Source organism: Mya arenaria, chromosome 8 (assembly GCF_026914265.1).
Source record: "Mya arenaria isolate MELC-2E11 chromosome 8, ASM2691426v1".
Classification (NCBI taxonomy): domain Eukaryota; kingdom Metazoa; phylum Mollusca; class Bivalvia; order Myida; family Myidae; genus Mya; species Mya arenaria.
Window position 1 is genome coordinate 38,788,876 of NC_069129.1, and position 25,603 is coordinate 38,814,478.

Below are 25,603 nucleotides of genomic sequence, written 5' to 3' on the forward strand. Positions count from 1 at the left end.
AATATCCAGGGATAAAAGCACCAATAATGCCAACATGTTGTGATGAATAGCCAGCGATAAAAGCACCAATAATGCCAACATGTTGTGATGAATAACCAGGGATGAACTCTCCATTAATGCCCACATGTTGTCATGAATATCCAGTGATGAACTCACCATTATTGCCCACATGTTGTCATGAATATCCAGGGATGAACTCACCATAAATGCCCACATGTTGTCCTGAATAACCAGTGATGAACTCACCATTATTGCCCACAAGTTGTCATGAATAACCAGTGATGAACTCACCATTATTGCCCACATGTTGTCATGAATATCCAGGGATGAACTCACCATTATTGCCCACAAGTTGTCATGAATAACCAGTGATGAACTCACCATAAATGCCCACATGTTGTCATGAATATCCAGGGATGAACTCACCATAAATGCCCACATGTTGTCCTGAATAACCAGTGATGAACTCACCATTATTGCCCACATGTTGTCATGAATATCCAGGGATGAACTCACCATAAATGCCCACATGTTGTCCTGAATAATCAGGGAAAAACTCACCATTAATGCCCACAAGTTGTCATGAATATCCAGGGATGAACTCTCCATAAATGCCCACATGTTGTCATGAATAACCAGTGATGAACTCACCATAAATGCCCACATGTTGTCATGAATAACCAGGGATGAACTCACCATAAATGCCCACATGTTGTCCTGAATAATCAGGGAAAAACTCACCATTATTGCCCACAAGTTGTCATGAATAACCAGTGATGAACTCACCATAAATGCCCACATGTTGTCATGAATATCCAGGGATGAACTCACCATAAATGCCCACATGTTGTCCTGAATAACCAGTGATGAACTCACCATTATTGCCCACATGTTGTCATGAATATCCAGGGATGAACTCACCATAAATGCCCACATGTTGTCATGAATAACCAGTGATGAACTCACCATTATTGCCCACAAGTTGTCCTGAATAACCAGGGATGAACTCTCCATAAATGCCCACATGTTGTCATGAATATCCAGGGATGAACTCACCATTATTGCCCACATGTTGTCCTGAATAACCAGGGATGAACTCACCATTATTGCCCACAAGTTGTCATGAATATCCAGGGATGAACTCACCATTATTGCCCACATGTTGTCATGAATAACCAGTGATGAACTCACCATTATTGCCCACATGTTGTCATGAATATCCAGGGATGAACTCACCATAAATGCCCACATGTTGTCATGAATATCCAGGGATGAACTCACCATAAATGCCCACATGTTGTCATGAATAACCAGTGATGAACTCACCATTATTGCCCACATGTTGTCATGAATAACCAGTGATGAACTCACCATAAATGCCCACATGTTGTCATGAATAACCAGGGATGAACTCACCATAAATGCCCACATGTTGTCATGAATATCCAGGGATGAACTCACCATAAATGCCCACATGTTGTCATGAATATCCAGGGATGAACTCACCATAAATGCCCACATGTTGTCATGAATAACCAGGGATGAACTCACCATAAATGCCCACATGTTGTCATGAATAACCAGGGATGAACTCACCATAAATGCCCACATGTTGTCCTGAATAACCAGGGATGAACTCACCATTATTGCCCACATGTTGTCATGAATATCCAGGGATGAACTCACCATAAATGCCCACATGTTGTCATGAATAACCAGTGATGAACTCACCATTATTGCCCACATGTTGTCCTGAATAACCAGTGATGAACTCACCATAAATGCCCACATGTTGTCATGAATATCCAGGGATGAACTCACCATTATTGCCCACATGTTGTCCTGAATAACCAGTGATGAACTCACCATAAATGCCCACATGTTGTCATGAATATCCAGGGATGAACTCACCATAAATGCCCACATGTTGTCATGAATAACCAGGGATGAACTCACCATTATTGCCCACATGTTGTCATGAATATCCAGGGATGAACTCACCATAAATGCCCACATGTTGTCATGAATAACCAGGGATGAACTCACCATTATTGCCCACATGTTGTCATGAATATCCAGGGATGAACTCACCATTATTGCCCACATGTTGTCCTGAATAACCAGGGATGAACTCACCATAAATGCCCACATGTTGTCCTGAATATCCAGGGATGAACTCACCATTATTGCCCACATGTTGTCCTGAATAGCCAGGGATGAACTCACCATAAATGCCCACATGTTGTCCTGAATAACCAGTGATGAACTCACCATTATTGCCCACATGTTGTCATGAATATCCAGGGATGAACTCACCATAAATGCCCACATGTTGTCATGAATAGCCAGGGATGAACTCACCATAAATGCCCACAAGTTGTCATGAATATCCAGGGATGAACTCACCATAAATGCCCACATGTTGTCATGAATATCCAGGGATGAACTCACCATTATTGCCCACATGTTGTCATGAATAGCCAGGGATGAACTCACCATTAATGCCCACATGTTGTCATGAATAGCCAGGGATGAACTCACCATTATTGCCCACATGTTGTCATGAATAACCAGGGATGAACTCACCATTAATGCCCACATGTTGTCATGAATATCCAGGGATGAACTCACCATTATTGCCCACATGTTGTCATGAATATCCAGGGATGAACTCACCATTATTGCCCACATGTTGTCCTGAATAACCAGGGATGAACTCACCATAAATGCCCACATGTTGTCCTGAATAATCAGGGAAAAACTCACCATTAATGCCCACAAGTTGTCATGAATAACCAGTGATGAACTCACCATTATTGCCCACATGTTGTCATGAATAACCAGGGATGAACTCACCATTAATGCCCACATGTTGTCATGAATAACCAGTGATGAACTCACCATAAATGCCCACATGTTGTCATGAATAACCAGTGATGAACTCACCATTATTGCCCACATGTTGTCATGAATAGCCAGGGATGAACTCACCATTATTGCCCACATGTTGTCATGAATAACCAGGGATGAACTCACCATAAATGCCCACATGTTGTCATGAATAACCAGTGATGAACTCACCATTAATGCCCACATGTTGTCATGAATAACCAGTGATGAACTCACCATTAATGCCCACATGTTGTCATGAATAACCAGTGATGAACTCACCATTATTGCCCACATGTTGTCATGAATAGCCAGGGATGAACACACTAATTTGCGCACATGTGATGTATAGCCAGGGCCATCATTAATGCTCACACCTGAATTACCAGGGATGAGTATGCCATGGATACCCATACAGTAGAATAAATAGCCAGGGATGAACATTTGAGTATGCCTAGCCAAGGACAGAGTTTTTTCACTAGAATTTTCAGCTCAGGGTTTACAAATCAGTGTTCTCTGGTAATTATATAGGGTATGGTAAAAATGGTTTGCACTCAATGAAAAATTATTTTGGGGAGTCCAAGGGATGCACAGTGAGTTTAAAATGGGAGTTCCAAGCTTGAAAATTGATCGAAGAACTCAGGTTTTCTGTGTCAGGATAATCCCTGCAGGGATGAATAGCCAGGGTTGAATTCACCATTAATGCCAACGCTTAATGTATTTGCAGGAGGCAATGTCACAGAACAAGATGAACACTCTACACTGGCACATGGTGGATGACCAATCATTTCCCTTCTACAGCCAGGCATACCCTGATCTCAGCCACAAGGTGGGACCCCTGACTGTGCAGTTACAGTTATCATTAGCTTGTTTTAATGTTGATGTTTTTCGTAGAAAAATGATAGTTATAAGTATCTTCCATGGCCAAGAGTGTAAAATAGGTCATCCTGACCCGAGCGTAGGGTGTTTCATCTTACACAAGCGGCTATGGTAGATGCTTTTTCTCCCACCTCAGTTAAACAAAATTAAGTAAAAATGTATTTTTTACTTGAACTTTTTTGTGCGTATTTAAAATAAATGTGTATGAATGTATGATAAATCGTAGTTGTCATGGATAAGCGCGCAGTGTTTCAGATTATGTTAATAGTCAAATTGGTCTTTAAATAGTTCTGAGAAGAGTTAAGCATTATCTCTTGAAAGGTGCGTGAAAACTTTTTTATGGTGACAACTGAAGCGAGAAATAAATTAATTAGCATTCTAAATATTGCCACAAGACAAGGTTTCCATGATGCTACAGACGACTGTCTTCAACAAGGGAGGTAATTACAATGTGATGACCATAACTGGTACTTTCTAGCATGGTTAATTTTTTGGATCTACTAATCTATGGTGGGAGAAAATTTCATCTATCATTTTAAAGGATTCAACTTTAGTAAATTTACTGAGCCACTCATAGAACATACACTTTTCTTAGAACGTTTTGTCTTATCAGTCTTTCAGTTGAGTATAAATATTGAAATATGGAATGTTTTCAGGGCGCTTTCCATCCAACATTTGTGTATATGACGGAGGATATAGCTGAGATTATAGAGTTTGCCCGGTTGAGGGGAATCCGCGTGGAACCAGAGTTTGACACACCAGGTAAGAATTGAAAAGTTACAAACTATGATAAACAGCTCCAATGTTTTTTATTTGAGAAGTTGAGGGTTTGTCAAAGCTTTAGTGTCCTAGACGTCATCTTCATTTATTGTGTAATTAATGTAGAAACTTGATTGTTGGCCATAACTTGAAAATCATTCAAGATATTTATTCAAAAGGTTGCGTGATACCAATGGGAATATGTACATGTGTAGACAGTTCCATCACTCACTATTTCTGAAGTACTTGAGTTGTAGACAAAATCAACTGCAACAGACGACTGCAGAGGAGTCTCAGCACCTGCTTGTGGTCCTCTTGTTTATCACATCAAATTTCAATTTGGTCAGTTGCTGTTAAGGTACTTGTTTTAATATTCCAGTGTTCAAGCTTAAAAGAGAGAAATGGGATCGAATATTGGCAATGATTTTCTGTAAATGTGTTTTTAAGACCATTGGTAAATTCTTTTTCTTTCCCCATAGGTCACACCTACTCATGGGGCCTGAGTCGCCCGGATCTGTTAACCCAGTGTTACCAAGGTGACCACCCTGTGGATGGTTACTTGGGCCCGCTTGACCCAAGCAAAAATGAGACATTCCGATTCCTCAAGAATTTCTTCAAGGACGTTCTTACAACATTCAAAGACCAGTACCTGCACATCGGAGGAGACGAGGTTCCTATGACATGCTGGTAGGTAGTTTGAAACTGGGTAATCAGAGGTCAAAAACCAGGCCACTAGGTCATATCATAGAAAAACTTTGTAAACACTGTGGAGGTTACATTCTCTCTTTGATCACCATGAAACTATGTCAGAATGTTTGTGTTTATGAAGTCTATGTCACACTTGAATTGGATCAGGTGAGCGATACAGGGCCTTCAGGGCCCTCTTGTTTAGTATAATCCCTGTGTTTGATTTCATTACTGTAGAAGGAAATTTTGATTTACGTGAATTTATTAGGTCATAAACTTTAAGCATAGCAAAGTATTTGTCTGCTGGTGTTTGATGACGATTTAATAATGATGTCACAATTATTTAACTTCTCGAAATTGACCAAACTCTAAAATTTAGGAAAAAAGAACCTTGCTGAAATTTAAAAATCTTAAGTAATATTTAACTAAAAAAATGGTTTTTGCACCATCAAATGAATGTAGATAACTTATAAACATTTTTTCAACATGAGCACAAAATGATTGAGTGTACTTGTGGAATACCAATTTATTAGCTGAGGTGTTTTTCGAGGAATATAAGTTGAGGTTTTGTCATAGTTGATGTCATTGTCACGAACACCACCATAGTTCAGAAACTTTATTCTTGGCCACAACTCAAAAACTGTTCAAGATATTCAAATAACTCTGTGACCCTCCCTAGCAGATGTGTGGCAATTGTTCTTCAAGCAGATTCCAGAAATTGTTATTTTGATTATATGTTGTAGAATCTAATTTCTCCTTTCCTTTAATAACTAACTTTATGCTTAGTGTCATGTGCTATAAACAGAATATGTCTTCATTTTATTTTTGTGAAATGGTTTAAATACTTCAAAAAATAACACATTTTGAAAATGAATTGTCATAGCCTTGGTGTCACCCACAGTATCTGTGTGATAAAACTTTAACATTGGTCATTACTCTTCAACTGAAACTTGGTACACATGTTTCAAGAACCAAAAGGCACATGTATAGCAAGGCCCTCAACTCTGCCTTTAGGAATTGTTAAGTCATGCCCCTTTTGCAACAGATAACTAACCAGCAGTGGTGTTCACTGCACAGCACGCTTGATAAATGCCTATTGTCGATTTGTTTAAATATTTTACAGACAAGTTAGTTAAATAGTTTGGTAAGTGCTGGGTTCACAAATTGGATTTGAAGTTAAATATGGGTTCTTATTTCAGCACAGTGATTAAAGAGCTTTTATACTTATATAGTTTGTTTTGCTTAGGTTTTAGCCTGAAAATATAATTTGACATTATACTGCTCTTTGTAACATGAATGAAACAATGAACTTGTTAAATATTGTTACAATGTAGCCAGTTAAGAAGAAAAACAAAACAAATGAATCTGGCCATATGATATAAAACTCATATTTCTTATTTTCTTTTCCTGGTTATTGAAAAATAACAGTTGATTATTACATGATAGACTTAATGCTTCAAATACGGAGTTTTATGGAAATTTCCAATATTTTAGTCAATGCAATGTATGAAATGTATATAAAGAGCTGGGAAGAAAAATCAATGACGCGTCATTTCTGGCATGACCTCATTCAGCTATACTTTTGTGCGCTTTTTCAATTAAATGCAATTTAAACACTGTTGCTAATGATTTACAAAATAAAAAAAAAATTGTTTGCTTCAGTGTAAGATATATTTTTCCTTGTGAACACCAAAATTAAATATTTCACTTTTGACTCAACGCTTTGACAAAAAATAAGTGCTAGCTTAGGTGAAATATATTGCTGTCCTACTGTAAAACAAACAACTCTCCTCTTATCTATTTCAAGTTTTTATGTTTAGGAAGTGAAAACAGCCCAAACCCATATGAAGATGATGGACATGTTTATTTTCTCTTTATTGTGGAACGTCACTTAAAGTGAATTATAGTGTTTGATGTGGGAAAACATTATTTTGCATGTATCGGTGGGACCATTTAATGATACAAGATTGTTATTTATAACTTTCCTGGTTTGGTAAAAATCAACCTCTGTTTTAACCTCTTTGACCTTGCATGCTATTTTATGTAAAACCTTGAATTATCAATATCAGTGTTATCATTTTTGGCTAATTTAATCTCATTCAAACTCAAATGCTTTGAACATGAAGTTTGTTAAATAGCTTGAACTTCCTGCATAAGCATATTTTGAGTACTAGAAGTAAAACTGCTAATTATAAAAAAGTTTGTATCAAGTCTGAAAAACTTATTCTATGCATGTTATTGTTTATGACATTGTTGCGAATGAAAATTAATCTGGTGATATATCATTACCTGAAATTCATATTTTACAGGCAGTCGAATCCGGAGGTGACAAAATTTCTGGCAAAGCTAGAAGGCAAGACAGAGGTGGAAACTCGGCAAACCGACCCATACTACTACAGCTACGATATTCGCAAAGTGCTAGAGTACTATGTCACACGGTATGTAATGTCGTATAATAATTATTTATATCATAAATGATGTCGCCATCATAAAAAAACATAATTTTTTATTTACATTCATAAATAGATGTGTAAAACTTTTGACCGGCCCTCATAAATTAATTGCATTATAAATTGTGTGTGATAGAAATTTAAATGCATATGGTAAAAAAGAATTGAGCAAAATGGCATAAAACGAGCAATTAACATATACATTTTCACTCAATTAAAGAGCCCACCAACCCACCAAACTGCTGGACAGCTCTGGTAACTATGTTCCAAATGAGTTCATGGTGCTGTTGATATAATTAACAGGGCACCCCAAGCAACAAACATGCATGCTAAACAAGGCATTTACTTCAGGTCATTTAAAAGAAATCAACTTTTTAGCATTCGCCTGCTAAGGATGGTTATATAACTTCCTATTTAGTGCGAAATTGCATTGCGAGTGTAAGTCGGCTGATGACAAGCACAATTTGCTTAAATGACAAGAAGTATAATAGTATTGTAATTTCTACTTTGCTAGGTTGATCAAGGACTTGAAGAGCATGACAGTCAAGCGTCCTGCAGGTCTGCGGCTCGTCTTCTGGCAGGAGATCATGAACAATAACATTCAGGTACTATTAAAGTTTAGTTTATTCCATATGAACAATAACCTTCAGGTACTATTAAAGTTTAGTTTATTCCATATGAACAATAACCTTCAGGTTCTGTGATAGTTATGTCTTCCCCCAATAAATGGGGAGACATATTGTTTTTGCTCGAGTTGTATGTCTGTTCATAATGTTTCAACCAGCTCAGATCAAGGCCAAGGCCACTCTTTGAGGTCAAACGTCATATAACTATATTTCTATATATATATAGTCCGCTCCATATCTTTTGAACTGCTTTAACAGTTCAAATGTTCATCACATTGAGAAAACGTGCAGTGCCCATGTTGCAACCAGCTGAGTTCGAGGTCAAGGTTACACTTAAAGGCTTCATAACATTACATTTCCCTATTTCACAACCATTTATGGGGAGACATCTGCTTTTATTGTGTTATACCAATAACATCATCAGTTCTGTATTGTTTAAGTTGTCCGGTTTTTGGTAATTTTAGCTGCCAAATGACTTGATCATCCAAGTCTGGGCGGAATGGAGGAAGTTGAGCGTGTGATATTGCTTGGCCTGAATGTGATATATTGTGATTGCTGATACACTATCTATATTGTCATCATTTGTATTTCAGCTCCCGAATGACTCGATCATCCAGGTCTGGCTGGGTGGTATGGAGGAAGTTGAGCGTGCCATATCCCTTGGCATGAATGTGATATATTCTACATGCTGGTATATCAACTACATAGAGTATGGAACCAAGTGGATCAAATATTACCAGTGTGACCCTGCTGATGCTTCATATGGTTAGTTTATAGGTCCATCAAAAACAACAAAAAGTCAATCACATCCCTATTATTACACATATAAGGATCCTGGTTAATAGTACATCAAAATTACCCATGGGTCTGTTCAATTTAATTTCAGGCTCTCGTATAGTTGTATTTCGGGGGCAGGTGGGGTCGGGGGTCCCTTGAAATGGATATGGATGGCTTTGAAAACAATCCTGCTTGGGGCCTGATGTTTCGTCAAAGCCCTGGCATCATTGTTGTCATTATTGGTATTGTTATTATTGGCATGCAATATGTAAACCATGGCCATAACTCAAAAAAATGTTGTTCAAATGAAACTTGGTACACATGTTGTTAGAGTAATATTTCTGTCTTTTTAGGAAATGATGATATAACAATGGTAGACAGTTTTACTGACAAACATTTTTCCAGACTGTCAAGATTTTGATTTAAATTCCGAATTGAATCTGAATCTATTCTATTGGTTGGCAAAAAGTTATCATTTTGAATAAATACTAATAGCAGCAGAATTTTTTATTTTTTTGTTAAATCTTATTTGTTGACCTATCCTTAAGGTTTTTATATCATTAGAAAGGTCTAATGATTCATATTTCAAAAATGCAAGCAGATCTTTGAACTTAGGGATCAGAAAAAAACCCTAAACAAAATAGTAATCGGAATTCAAGGTTCATATGTTCAATTCAAGGTTCATATGTTCAATTCAAGGTTCATATGTTCATACTGTTCATATTTCAGGAAAATTCAGCCCAGTAAATGTTGGTAATGTCACCATACAAGCCAGTAAGAAAGCTTGGGTTATAGACATATGTGCTTCACAATATAGCATAACTACAGACTCAAGAGTTTAGCCTTGTTATAATTATTGCAAGGAATCAGGTTCTAGTCCTTGAGAATAAGTGCACAATGTTTTATCTTCAGTTTTTGGCAGGCCCGCTGACATGAGCTCCACATTGCTGCCACAGTGGCAGAACTGTTTCATGATTGTGGCAGTGATGGGCTCATAAGTGTTGGCGTTTAGCCCATAAACCTCTAGTGTTGTGTAGGTTTTTTCCAGCAGCATCATAAAACTTGCCATATAAGCCTTGTTGATGTGAATTCCTTCCGTGGTATCAATACTTCTGATAGTAGTTAAATACTAGTTAGCAAGGTAAAACAGGGAGGATAAAGGCTTAATGGTTATATATGGTGATATAATAAAAAGACATCAGAGCGGTTGTTTTCTTTGAATCTTTAATTCTAACATCAATTCACTATACCAACACAAAGGAATGCAGTTACAAAATCAGTAAAAATCTCTTAATGAATGTCTTTGAAGTTCTTCCTGCTCACTCATTAGGAGTGATCTAGTAATTAATATTGGCAGAAATCAACAAGGATGTGCTGTGTTATTCTAGGAGATTAAAGATACCTTGCTTTTATGTCAACTTTCAACCATTCAGAATATTTAAAAAAGAGAGAATCTATATATTGATAAAACCTGTGTTCTGATTTGTAAAATTGTGTAATAAAGAAAAGACTAAAAAATAAAAATACTAAGTTATAAAGGTAGCCTCATTTTAGCATAATAATCAAAGGATGTGAATTTTGATTGTAGTTTATATGTAGGATATTGATGGGTTCTGTTATTAGATTGTGCAGTTTTGTGAAAATATGAACTATGGCTGGTTTTGGAAAATAAGTTAGCTTATAAATGTAAACTGTAAACAAATGTATGTTTATATATTCAAAGAAATAAACTATAGTATGTTTGGTTATGAAGTTAATTGATAAAGATGATTTCACTCACGAAACTTAATAAGTTTGCCTTGTTTAGCATAATCTGGATGAAATATAGTATATGTCAAATAATAAATATCTGAAATAATTGAAAAAAGATATAAGAATTTAATTTCTACAATTTAATATAGGCATGAAGGTCTTGCATTCAAATATATAGCAAACATTAACATTGACATGACTTTTGAGTTTCACTTATACAGTCAGCAGGTCGAGATGCAGATGTACATGTATTGGAGAGGTCAGGAAGAACTAGTGTGACTCTTTTCAGTTTCAGTTCCCACTGACCTTGACATAAACGCTGACAGGCCTAAAAGTAAACATACCCATGCATCTGAGGGTAATCTCTTCTTTAAAACTTTCTTGATAGCATGAATGCATTTGCTTTGCTTCATGAACAAGGTGAAGGTGGGATGGATCATTTCTAGAGAACCATCTATTTTCAGCATCCTGTGTTTATTTTAATAGGCCACAGTTAATGAAAAGTTTGTTTGGCATTGTCAACACCATGTTTATTTGTGGGCAGGTACGCAGGTTGTTGTTGTGTTGTTGTTATTTTTACTTTGTAAACCCCTTAATTCCTACCTCAATTTTATTGAGTTGTGCAGAAAAAAATGTGACCACTGGAGAGGCTGAAGACATTTGGGATGCAGGTATTTTTGTAAGCCATTCAAGTAAATACAAACTGTGGCCTTAGCTTTCTCAATTATCCTCTTTTCTCTCCTGTTTGTTTCATTATTTGTAGTTGCCATATCTTAATTTTTGTGATGCCATAACTGCCAGCTTCATTTTCATCTTGATAAGTTTGGTTGAAAATGATCATCATTTAGTTAATTTACAGCAGTAACCACCCTCTTTGTATTGTGTATTTCAGGGTTCACCATAGATGAGAGCAAGGTTCTGGGCGGGGAGGCGGCTCTCTGGGGAGAGTACCTGGATAACGAGAATTACATGACTACCATGTGGTATGTACTTCTTCACAATGGTAACTTTGCGGTTACTGCCTCAATGGCATACAGGCTTAATCTCCATGGCGGTGTGTAATGTAATAGTAGGTAATTTCTATTGGTTATGACAAGTAAGTGCATTCTGAATGGCTACTTTATATAATGATGAGTAAGAGCAATTTCCATAGCAACTGATAATGATGAGTAAGAGCAAACTCAATAGCAACTGATAATGATGAGTAAGAGCAAACTCAATAGCAACTGATAATGATGAGGAAGAGCAAACTCCAAAGCATCTGATAACGATGAGGAAGAGCTAACTCCATAGCAACTAATAATGATGAGTAAAAGCAAACTCCATAGCAGCTGATAATGATGAGTAAGAGCAAACTTCATAGCAACTGATAATGATGAGTAAAAGAGAACTCCATACCAACTGATAATGATGAGTAAAAGCAAACTCCATAGCAACTGATAATGATTAGTAAGAGCAAACTCCATAGCAACTGATAATGATGAGGAAGAGCAAACTCCATAGCAGCTGATAATGATGAGGAAGAGCAAACTCCATAGCAACTGATAACGGTGAGTAAAACCAAACTCCATAGCGACTGATAATGGTGAGTAAAAGCAAACTCCATAGCAACTGGGAATGATGAGTAAGTCGGAACTCCATAGCAACTGGCAATGATGAGTAAGAGCAAACTCCATAGCAACTGATAATGATGAGGAAGAGCAAACTCCATAGCAACTGATAATGATGAGGAAGAGCAAACTCCATAGCAGCTGATAATGATGAGGAAGAGCAAACTCCATAGCAACTGATAATGATGAGGAAGAGCAAACTCCATAGCAACTGATAACGGTGAGTAAAACCAAACTCCATAGCGACTGATAATGGTGAGTAAGAGCAAACTCCATAGCAACTGGGAATGATGAGTAAGTCGGAACTCCATAGCAACTGGCAATGATGAGTAAGAGCAAACTCCATAGCAACTGGCAAAAATAAGTCTGTTCAAACTCCATAGCAACTGGTAATGATGATTTAGTGCAGATTCCATAGCAACTGGCAATGATGAGTAAAAGCAAACTCCATAGCAACTGGTCACAATCAATATGTGCAGTCTCCATAGCAACTGGCAATGATGAGTAAGTGCAATCTCAATAGTCAGTGGCAATAATAAGGTCAATGTCCACAGTTAATAGTAGTGCCAAGTTATTTTCATGGGAACTAGAAATCAGTACGTTCAACTTCTTTTGCAACTAATATTCGTTATTGAAATGGAGCAGCTGTAGATTTCTGTTTCAAAGCTTTTTTATTTCAGTTGAGTTTATTGAATACATACTTAAATTAGTTTTCTAATGTCCTTTGTTTTGTGCTTATTCAGGCCAGCAGGATCAGCGACAGCAGAGCGTCTGTGGAGTCACAAGGATGTGCGAGATATCGAGAGTGCTGCAACCAGACTGCAGGAACACAGGTGTCGTATGCTCAGGTATGTGCAGAGGGATCAAAAATGGTGGCATAAATTAGTGTATCACGTATAGTTTCAGGTTTAAATTACAAAAAGGAGAAGTTTATGCTCGTCTGTTTTTCAAAGTAAAAACGTGGCGGTATTGTCATAGCCTTTGTTTCTTTGCCTTTGTCAGCGCCGTTATAGTTGTGCAAAAACTTTCACCTTTGGCCATTACTCAAAATCTGTACAAGATGTTCAAATAAAACTAGGAACACATGTTGCTAGAGACAATACACACATGTTTAGCAAGGTCCATAGCATTGACTCTAATAATTGTCCAGCTATGCCCCTCTGCGCCATTCTTGTTATTACTTTGCGAACATTTGCATATTTTTTCTACATTTACAGCCGAGGTTTGCCAGTAAGCCAGATGAGTGGGTCAGACTATTGTCTTCGTCGAGGCCGCAAACGGCACCTAGAAAATGAGACAATGGCCAGTAACTGCACCAACAACCAGTGTGGAGTTGCGGCCCCTGAGAAAAGATACGAGGTGGAGAATATTAAAGTGGAGTTTGAGCAGAAAGGAGGCTCTATGGCCGACTGTTCACAGGTATTGCCAGGCGGTTTGAGTACTTGGCCACCACTGTGTTGTTGTAGTTTGTTTCTATAACATTGTACAACACTAAAGTAGCTTACTAATAGGACTGACTATTCATGTACTTATTTACAGAGCATGAAGTGGGGTCAGGTTATCTTTTCTCTTCTTCACATAGCATGAAGCAGGGTTGGATAATCTTTCCTGTCATTCCAAAATCATACAACAGGTTCCAGTTATCTTTCTTTTTTATTCACACAGCATAAAACAGGTTCGGGTTATCTTTCTTCTTATTCATATAGCATACAACAGGTTCGGGTTATCGTTCTTCTTATTCACATAGCATACAACAGGTTCGGGTTATCTTTCTTCTTATTCACATAGCATACAACAGGTTCGGGTTATCTTTCTTCTTATTCATATAGCATAAAACAGGTTCGGGTTATCGTTCTTCTTATTCACATAGCATACAACAGGTTCGGGTTATCTTTCTTCTTATTCACATAGCATACAACAGGTTCAGGTTATCGTTCTTTTTATTCACACAGCATAAAACAGGTTCGGGTTATCTTTTTTTTTCTTCATATAGCATACAACAGGTTCGGGTTATCTTTCTTCTTGTTCATATAGCATACAACAGGTTCGGGTTATCTTTCTTCTTATTCACATAGCATACAACAGGTTCGGGTTATCTTTCTTCTTATTCACATAGCATACAACAGGTTCGGGTTATCTTTTTTCTTATTCACATAGCATACAACAGGTTCGGGTTATCGTTCTTCTTATTCACATAGCATACAACAGGTTCGGGTTATCTTTTTTCTTATTCACATAGCATACAACAGGTTCCAGTATTGCTTCCTCTGTTTGTTAAAGAGTTTCACACAGCATGAAACACAGGCTTTTCTCATGTAGATACTACCAAATTGCTTAGCGTAATTTGTATCCTATATTGGTGTGCATTATTGCAGTTATGCATTGGATTTAAGGTATTCGGTGTACAAATAAGCATGTCATTTCACCGAGCCAGTGGCAATAATGTTCCAGTTTGATGCCTGGTGACTCCATATAATTATGGTATCATTTGAAAGGGTGTTGATGGTTGCTTAGTAATAGGCAAAATAAATGACCTGGAATACATTATAGATAATATTACCTCAGTTTGTATACTAAAGTTGTTCTGTCAACTGAAATGAGATATGTAACAATCAGATTTTCCTCGTCTCTCTCTCAGGGCACACTTAACTTGGTATGTAATATCATTTTTAATATAAATTTCACATATTCTTGTTGCGCACATAAAGCCCTTTCAAATGATAAAAGTATGATATGGGGTCATCAGGCATCCAACATTCACATATTTGTACCCTGGATGCCTAACATCATTGATACCTGTGAATTTTTTTGGCCGTCTTGCAAAGTATTTTTAAAATGCTTCATTTCTTCCAGCATAATGTTTTTATTGAGCCTTTTTTATGCCTTTACAGGATGAAAAAGACATTTTAATAGCTAATGGTGAATCATACAGTCTACAGAATTAAAAACACTTCCATGTATATTGTCGTGATTTAATTTCTTTTGTAGACAATTTGTTATGTTTTGCTTGTAAGTAACCGGTGTTATGAAATATCAGGGATTTTCTTCTTTGCATTTCTTTACTTGATGCATTCTCTGCAATTGTTAATTTTCAGTGGCTGGTATTAAACACGAGTTCTGTAGATTTAAAACAAACTTTGGTGTGGTTCCTTTGCATGATGGTCTGTGAGCCAAATTTAAAACTGTTTAAATCTTGTATGGTGGTAATCAATTATGCATGCATGCTTTGAACTTAATATTGGTATAGAACAATCTTAGTAGAAAGCTTAGGCCCAAGAACAATAATTGATTGATTTTCATCCCCTGACCAAAACCCTGGCCAGAATTGGTATAAGCTTGTCTGTTTTTGGAAGTAAAATAGTGGTGGTATTGTCATAGCCTTGTTGTCATTGTCAACAGTGTCAGCGGCATTGCCATCGGTGTCAGCCACATTTTCATCGGTGTCAGGGGCATTGCCATCGGTGTCAGCCACATTGTCATCGGTGTCAGTGGCATTGTCATCAGTGTCAGCAGCATTGCCATCGGTGTCAGCCACATTGTCATCGGTGTCAGTGGCATTGTCATCGGTGTCAACAGCATTGCCATCGGTGTCAGCCACATTGCCATCGGTGTCAGTGGCATTGTCATCGGTGTCAGCGGCATTGCCATCGGTGTCAGCCACATTGCCATCGGTGTCAGCCACATTGTCATCGGTGTCAGTGGCATTGTCATCAGTGTAAGGAGCATTGCCATCGGTGTCAGCGACATTGCTATTGGTGTCACAGGATTGTCATCAGTGTCAGCAGCATTGTTATCCTCCAAACACCTGGCCATAACTCTAAAACAGTTGATCAAATGACGGGTGGTCCAGATGTTCCCAGTGACAGTATGCACACATCCAGCAGGGCTCATAACTCTGGTTCCAATCATTGTTGACCTCTGTCCCATGATGTTCTTGTTTCACAAGAATTTGACCTCTGCCAGAAGTGGCTTGTATTTTAGAAAACAACACCAAACTTTAAACATTCTGATTCTGGATGAGAATCTAAAAAACATTTTTCTTTGGCCTAAGCTGAATAAAAAGAATATGAGACCTTGTTCTTGCAGAGTCTGAGAGACTGCATGTTTCGCTTACTTTGGGGCTCCTCTGATGTAAGATGTATATCATAAACAAATATAAACAGTAGATACTGCATTGATGAAACAGTGTATGAAGGCCACACAACCGCTTGACAATACTGTTAACACTTCATATACCCAGTAGCACATATTACCTTAACCATTTTCTTACTCCCCTGTAGTTATAAGAAACCCACCAGCTTGTTTTCAGTGTTTATCTTATTAACAGAGATAAATAAATAAGTGAACAATTAAGCCATTAATTTCGAAATCAAATACTTGTTATGAAGTGTATCGTGTCTGTTCCTTTAGAAATATACAATATGAAGATATTATAACATGATATTCATGTGTGATTTTTATAAAAGTTGTCATCATAAAACGATTGTGATATAAAGATATACTGAAACAAAACCAAATTATAATCATATAGCGTACCTTGCATAGAATTGCTCCCTTTTTTAGCAGTTTATAAATGAGTATATTTTCATCAAATAAAGAGCAGCCATGTGTTACATTTTAAGTGACTTATCTGACCATACCTATTACCATGTAAATAAGAATTTGTTTTGCCTAGAATATTGAAAATAAAACTTTGGAAAAGGTCAGTATGTATTTAAAGACACCAAATGTTGGTATAATATAAGAAATAGTAAACACGACTTCAGGCCATATGGCATTATACGGATGGGCCAATCAGAAAGTGAGCAGACCTCTGCATATATACATTTTGGGGGTTGACTGGCCGTCCTCATAATGCCATATGACTGGCAGTGATGCTTTATATTTCTTCAATGCTGTACCCTTTTATGTTTAACTCTATTATATGTCTACTATTCGGCATCTCAATTGCAAAGTATATAAACTGTAAAATTGAGCACTTTTCATTTGAGAATAGATGATTGCCCATGTATGTTGATATTGTTTTCCTGTGATATAAACAATGTTCACAGGGTGGCAATACAGCACCAGTGGTTTTTTACCATAGTAGATTTTCTCTATTTATTATTCTTGCATTTGATAGACTTTTGAACGGAGTAAGATATAGTGTGTGTTTTTATGCCCCCTAAGGTGGGCATATTAAAATTGCACCGTCCGTCCGTCCATCCGTCCGGCTCTGTAACTTTCCCTTGTATGGACAGATTTTAAAATAACTTGCCACATGTGTACCACAGACCAAGACGATGTGTCGCGTGCAAGACCCGTGTCCCTACCTCAAAGGTCAAGGTCACACTTAGTGTTTATTCACAATGGAGTGCTGCATATAAGGACATAGAGTATAGGTTGTCGTGTCCGGGCTGTAACTTTCCCTTGTATGGACAGATTTTAAAATAACTTGCCACATGTATTCCACATACCAAGACGACGTGTCGCGTGCAAGACCCGTGTCCCTACCTCAAAGGTCAAGGTCACACTTAGTGTTTATTCACAATGGAGTGCTGCATATAAGGACATAGAGTATAGGTTGTTGTGTCCGGGCTGTAACTTTCTCTTGTATGGACAGATTTTAAAATAACTTGCCACATGTGTGTCACATACCAAGACGACGTGTTGCCTGCAAGACCCGTGTCCCTACCTAAAAGGTCAAGGTCACACTTAGTGTTTATTCACAATGGAGTGCTGCATATAAGGACATAGAGTATAGGTTGTCGTGTCCGGCTGTAACTTTCCCTTGTATGGACAGATTTTAAAATAATTTGCCACATGTGTTCCACATATCAAGACGACGTGTCGCGTGCAAGACCGGTGTCCCTACCTCAAAGTTCAAGGTCACACTTAGTGTTTATTCACAATGGAGTGCTGCATATAAGGACATAGAGTATAGGTTGTCGTGTCCGGGCTGTAACTTTCTCTTGTATGGACAGATTTTAAAATAACTTGCCACATGTGTTCCACATACCAAGACAACTTGTCGCGTCAAAGACCCGTGTCCCTGCCTCAAAGGTCAAGGTCACATATAGTGTTTATTCACAATGGAGTGCTGAATATAAGGACATAGAGTATAGGTTGTCGTGTCTGGGCTGTAACTTTCCCTTGTATGGACAGATTTTAAAATAACTTGCCACATGTGTTCCACATACCAAGACGATGTGTCGCGTGCAAGACCCGTGTCCCTACCTCAAAGGTCAAGGTCACACTTAGTGTTTATTCACAATGGAGTGCTGCATACAAGGACATAGGGTATAGGATGTCATGTCCGGGCTGTAACTTTCTCTTGTATGGACAGATTTTAAAATAACTTGCTACATATGTTCCACATACGAAGACGACGTGTCGTGTGCAAGACCCATGTCCCTACCTCTAAGGTGAAAGATACACTAAGTGTTTATTCACAAGGGAATTCTGAATATAAGGACATAACAGTGTAGGTTGTCAAGTATGGGTGGTATTTTTTTATGTTCAGAGGCAATTTAAAATAACTTGCCATATGTATTTGACACGTAAAGGCAAGATCAACTTTTCATGTACTGACCTTGTTCATAGGTCAATGTCACATTCGGGGGCATTCGTCACATACTGTGACAGCTCTTGTTTATATTAGTTTTAAGCAGTAATATGTTTCATTTTGATGTTCTGTTCAAGTACAAGCCGATAGTTTTAAGCATTATATTTTTTCATGAACATAATTATATTGAAACAAGACATAATATACATATATCATATGGAAGGATTAAACAGCTATTAAAAAGCTGATATTATTAATACCTTTCTCTTAGTGCAACCCATTATGCTTTACTATTGACTGATATGCACGATTAAGGCACAGTGTTTCTTAATAAAAGTACCATAAATCACTGTGTTAGGAGAGCATAGATAGGATGCAGGCAAAAAATATGAGAAAAATCAGGAGAAAAAAAATATTACCATTAATACCATAGATAGGACTATTGTGAGAAAATATGATTTTTTTTATTGAATCGTAAAAATGGCTTATTAAATAGTACAGTACATGTACATATATGATGAAACAAATTGAAATAACAATAGCACAAGTGGTATAAAGCATAGTTTTACAAAGTTGTACATAGTTAACTGCAATACTGTAATTCTATGTACATAATCAATGAACAACAATTTCATGCTGTCATCCTGATATCACGTGTTATGGATAAAAAAACACTTATCACAACAGTTTGAACATATTGGTTTGTACAGCAGCTGTTAGGCAGGGAGAGTTTTTCTCACCTATGAACGATCGTTCATTGACAGTGCACAATGACATCTTACTGTATGCATGTCTATTTTTTCAATACAAAATCTACTGTACAATTTTTAAAACTATGTTTATTTGTTTTCTTCTGCTGATGCTATCGGCACCCGATTTTCCACCACTGATAAAACTAAATCCTCAATTGATGTAACATACATAGGAAGTGAAATGTAAACAAACACCTTTTATTTCATTTATTTCTCTATTAAAGCAATTTTGGACAAAAATGGACTTCAAAAAATATGGGCAAAAGCCTAATACTTTAGATAAGGTGCAGACATTTTTTTATTGGGGGGGGGGGGGGGGGGGCGGGGGATTCTGGGGGCAAAAAATGTGTTCTATACACAGTGATTTACGGTAGTTTATATCTTTACAAAGTGATCAATTATAATAGAAACCTTTGTATATTTTCAGGCATGGGTTCAAGTAGGTAGTCAGCTGACGATGGCGCTCCTAGTTCTAGTCCTTGTTGCTGTGGTGATAACATTGTCATTCACTCGGAAAAAGATTCCCCAAGTTAGAGTGTGCAAGAACAAGACAATACTCATGGTGTTTATAACGCTAATACTGCTATATTTCATGTGTTCAACATCCATATGGATGCAGGCTATGGAGTTCAAAGGCTCTATAGAAAAACGTAAAAGCTCAAATGTTCAGACCTGAGGAGATGTCAAGTTGTTATTTAGTTTAGAGAAGATGGTTTACCTGCCATTTTCACATTGACTGGCTAAAGATGGTTGAAACCGTTTTCATACTTGTATATTGACGATGGTTTACCTGCCATTATCACGCATAATGAGGGAAAGGTGGTTTCTATACCAAATTAAATGTTGGAAGATACTTTTCGTATTTATGCCATGTTCAAACTGATTTGTGAATATCATGGTGTGTGTGCCATTTTCACACTGTCCATTTTCACACTAATCACAGCTTGAGTTGTACGGTTTACCTTTTCAAACTAAAAGAGAGGAAAATGGTTTGTTTGTGTGTGTGTGTGTGTGCGTGGTATTATCTCGCCATCCTCTGCTTGAGTTTTCCATTTTCACACTAATTATGGGGCAAATTGCACTTATGCCGTGTTCACACTGATTGCCACTGGATATCATCATGTTCATCAATCTTATCGTTTTTCACATTTATCAGAGCTATAATGGTTCCAACAAGTCCCTATGTGCCAACATCACGTATCAATGAGACAGACCCCTCCATAGGACAAGCATTGACAATTTATAAAACACAAAGGGACTTGTCACATTTTTCAACGCCAGACTAAAGTTGGTAAGAGAAATAAAATTGCAACAAAGTTTGAGAAAATAGTCACCATTATAAACCCTGTAAACAAGTACCTTAAAGATTGTTTAACGAGTCATTAACCACCAAGTCCTACTGCTTAAAAATAAACTGCATAACTAAAGATATTTTAGAGGGCTGAGGCATCTAGCAATGTTTGATCTTGTTGATAAAAAGTGTAAAAATAGAATGAGACCCTATCAATATGCAGATTGTAATTATTAAGAACAGAGAATCTGTTTTCATAATATTACAAGTATATATATATATTTAGTTTGTCATCAGCATGAACCTGGTGTTTATATAACTACATTGAGATGTTGTATGACCCCTCAATAACTCCTTAATTGTAAACATGTACAAAATGCAAACATCATAACTTTGTCATTTTACTTGACCCTTTCCTTCTTAGATACATGTCTTTTTCTCTTCTATCAATAGCCTCATAGACACGACTTTTTACTTTAAAGTTATATAAGGAAGTGATGAAGGAGGGGCAGCTGATGTGGTCACTTCTATGAAATCATTTTGCCTGTCAACAAGACCAAAAGTTGTAAGGTGTGGCTCATTCACTCATTGTGTTAATTAAATGGCTTCATATTTGAATCTATCCAACATCATTTCAATTAAAAAGTCCCATTTTGGTATTCATTATTTTGATCTTTATTATAATTGTGCGGGTTAAGAATGAAAACCAAAATAGAAGTACATTATAGTACTAAATATTCTATCTTCAGTATATAAGATGGATGTGCTCTGCTTGTATCCTCACATTGATAGGCTGAGGCATTACAAAAATAAATGTGCATAATTTTGGTTTCCCGACCAACCTTAAATTTTTGCACCAGACCCTAATTTATTATTGCCCTACTGGACATTTATTTTAGGTGTATTTTGGGGTAGTATATTGTATACATACAAGCTTGAAATGTATGGCAGCTGACACCCTAAACTACTTAAATGAAGCAAAAAAATCTTTATTTTTCTGTCAAGTTTATAGTATCTAAGTTCCTCACAGTCGATACAAATATAATGTGCCCTTTTCACCTTCATCACTTTTCCACTTTTCTGCAACATCCCGCCCTTTTTAAGTTCTGCTTAAGAACCCTAATTTATTAATTATTATTATACGTTGTGAGGTCAGATAGCATTATACTGTACCAGGCTCTTTCTGTACAAGTGTTTTGTGTTTTCTCTGCATAATTTCATGTAACTGAGGTTTTTTATGTTTAGAAATATTATCTTTGTTGCTTTAAATGACTGATACAGAATACTTTGGTAAGCAGTTTCAACCCACAGAAAATGTGTTATAGTCCAGTATTGTACATGTATATTTTTACTTGTGCTTGCATATACCGGTTGTGAAATTAAAACAATTATATTGGTTACATGAGATACATATGTATGTTGATTCAATTTTTGATACTTTACTCAACAAAATTAATAAAGAATAAGTTATTAAAAGAAATGTTTTCTCATATTTAGATTGGAGTTAAACTACCGCATATACCAGCAACCTCCGAATAGGCTTTTGTCAGATGTTGATTTATGATCTATATTTCAACAATTGTATGTTGACCCTTAATTATTTTTTTGTGAGCATATTAGAAACATTATTTCAGATAACTTGATTTTTTCACTTTTGAAAGAGATTTTATTCCTGCAGTGAACAGTAAGTGTACCTTTGATATATTGTATGTGGTATAAGATAGGCATTGCATAAAAATCAATAGACAGGGAAACAATGTACATTCATGTAGATCTTGATTAAAAAAGGTCAAATATTGTTGCCTGTATTTTGATTGGAATTTTTACTAGAATGTCATGCAGTTCAGTCAGTCATTTCACCATGTTATAGATCTGTTTCCCAGAATCAGTTTGACTGGCTCAGGTTCTTAGCTGAGTAATAAAGAGCTTTAAAATAACATCTAAATTCTGGATCATATTATGTCTTGAATGCAGTAAAAGAAAAGAGCTAATGCATTTCCATGAACAATTATCTTTTTAATACATGTGTTTCTGACTACCTTAAAGGTAATTAAAATTAAAATTGAAAATGCAGACCATTAAAGAGATAATGTGTCGGCTGACAAATAATTTCTGTGCATTAGAAGGTTAAATATTTATTTCATCATTAACTGTGTAGGAATGTAACAATGTTGCTGACTCAAATACTAATGTTGGTACTTGTATGGAAAATGTTCATGAGACATATAGTAATAATATATATAATATAGTTTTTATAATGCATAAACATTTTCAAATTGAAAATTTTTAGAAACTGGTTGTAACATGAATGTTCATTACTATGCATACCACAGACCCGGTAACTTCCTACATATTTCCTTGTATTAAGATTGTTTCTATAGATATTATTTCCCATACTTGTGTTTGATGTTCTTACTCTATGCAAACTAGTTCAGTGTTTATACCAACTATAAAACAGTTAAAATATTGTTGAAGAAAAGGTTGAAAGGTAGAGTTCTATTCAATATGCTTTAAATTTTTAATTAATTTCAATAAAAACAAGAATGGTTGCTATGACATGTACTAGTAAATTCACGTTCCAGGGCTGTTCCTTTAGTTGTCATAGTATTTCTCATTTGGATGATTATGCATTTTCATTTCAGTAACTTGGACAATCGCTCGATATTTTAGTTGTATGCAGATTTTGGTTGTTTAGTGTGTTCTGTGTTTATTATTTATTAAGTATGCTTCATGATTTTACCTTTACTAACTTCAATTTTATTTTTTTGATACGTTTGTTATCCAGTATTGCCTATATGTAGTGCATTGATTTCACTCTATGTATATTGCCCCATTTTGTTACAAGCTTATGCATATATACAAATATTTAACCTACATAGCTTTTACCATGCATGTACATGTGTATTAAAATACCTTTACCATGCATGTACACAAGTATTTTAATAGATTTTAACAGGCAGGTACACTGGTATTTAAATAGATTTAATCTTGCATGTACAAGTATTTATTTCTTGGCATTTTCATTTCTCCTTTATTTATCATCTTCTGTCCATTCGAAAAATGAAATAAATTGAATTATTTTTATTATTAATGTCTGCTCTTATGAACTGTAAATGATCAGTAAAACTTCACCCCATTGTTTCATACATTCATTCATTACTCAAAGTTGTAACTTGCATTGAATTTGACTATGTTACTGTTTGTTCATATCATTGTTATTCTGCCCAAGTTGCGTTGTAGCAACATTTTATGCCAGATGTATTTGTGCTATGTACAATCTTGATTTAATATGTACTGTGTACATCAATGTTATGTATATAGGCATGACTGGCAATAAACCTGTTGAATTTCATTCCAGTCTTCTGTTTTTCTTCCCAGGCCATGGCAATGTGGTTAACTTAATAGATTCTAGATCTGAGGGTAACAGGTTTGATACTCACTGCTAAGAGTGTACTAGTTATCACTGCTAAGAGTGTACTAGTTATCACTGCTAAGAGGGTACTAGTTATCACTGCTAAGAGTGTACTGGTTATCACTGCTAAGAGTGTACTGGTTATCACTGCTAAGAGCGTACTCGTTATCACAGCAAAGAGTGCACTAGTAATCATTGCTAAGAGTGTACTGGTTATCACTGCTAAGAGGGTACTAGTTATCACTGCTAAGAGTGTACTCGTTATCACTGCTAAGAGCGTACTCGTTATCACCGCAAAGAGTGCACTAGTAATCATTGCTAAGAGTGTACTGGTTATCACTGCTAAGAGGGTACTAGTTATCACTGCTAAGAGTGTACTCGTTATCACCGCAAGAGTGCACTAGTAATCATTGCTAAGAGTGTACTGGTTATCACTGCTAAGAGGGTACTAGTTATCACTGCTAAGAGTGTACTCGTTATCACCGCAAGAGTGCACTAGTAGTCATTGCTAAGAGTGTACTGGTTATCACCGCAAGAGTGCACTAGTAGTCATTGCTAAGAGTGTACTGGTTATCACTGCTAAGAGTGTACTCGTTATCACCGCAAGAGTGCACTATTAGTCATTGCTAAGAGTGTACTGGTTATCACTGCTAAGAGTGTACTCGTTATCACCGCAAGAGTGCACTAGTAATCATTGCTAAGAGTGTACTGGTTATCACTGCTAAGAGGGTACTAGTTATCACTGCTCAGAGTGTACTCGTTATCACCGCAAGAGTGCACTAGTAGTCATTGCTAAGAGTGTACTGGTTATCACTGTTAAGAGTGTACTAGTTTTAACCTAGTTATCATCACTAGTGCGTACTAGGTATCACCCTAAGAGTGTACTAGTGATCACCCTAAGAGTGTACTGGTTATCACCCTAAGAGTGTACTAGTTATCACGGCAAAGGGTGTACTAGTTACTCCGACTTGGAGTGTACTAGTTATCACCTAGTTATCTCCATTACAAGTGTACCAGTTATCACCCTGAAGAGTGTAGTAATTATCACTGCTAAGAGTGTTCTAGTTATGACCACTATGAGTGTACTAGTTATAAAGGCAAAGGGTGTACTTGTTACTCCCACTTGGAGTGTACTAGTTATCACCTAGTTATCTCCATTAAGAGTGTACCAGTTA

General features: G+C 36.6%; 1 protein-coding gene across 7 annotated transcripts in view; it reads left to right on the forward strand.

Moving 5' to 3' along the window:
* Positions 1–24,368, forward strand: part of LOC128242495 (uncharacterized) — a 75,631-nt gene extending 51,263 nt beyond the window's left edge. For 6 of the 7 annotated variants that reach the window (XM_052959658.1, XM_052959661.1, XM_052959660.1 and 3 more), the window contains 12 exons: positions 3,617–3,718; positions 4,425–4,530; positions 5,007–5,214; positions 7,524–7,652; positions 8,179–8,269; positions 8,884–9,055; positions 9,797–9,820; positions 11,109–11,177; positions 11,712–11,802; positions 13,173–13,277; positions 13,647–13,848; positions 20,153–24,368. In XM_052959658.1, the coding sequence (XP_052815618.1) occupies positions 3,617–3,718; positions 4,425–4,530; positions 5,007–5,214; positions 7,524–7,652; positions 8,179–8,269; positions 8,884–9,055; positions 9,797–9,820; positions 11,109–11,177; positions 11,712–11,802; positions 13,173–13,277; positions 13,647–13,848; positions 20,153–20,401 (1,548 nt within the window). In that variant the 3' untranslated portion in view covers positions 20,402–24,368. The remainder of the gene's footprint in view (positions 1–3,616; positions 3,719–4,424; positions 4,531–5,006; positions 5,215–7,523; positions 7,653–8,178; positions 8,270–8,883; positions 9,056–9,796; positions 9,821–11,108; positions 11,178–11,711; positions 11,803–13,172; positions 13,278–13,646; positions 13,849–20,152) is intronic. The other variant, XM_052959664.1, reaches the window with a different exon arrangement.
* Positions 24,369–25,603: the final 1,235 nt, after the last annotated feature.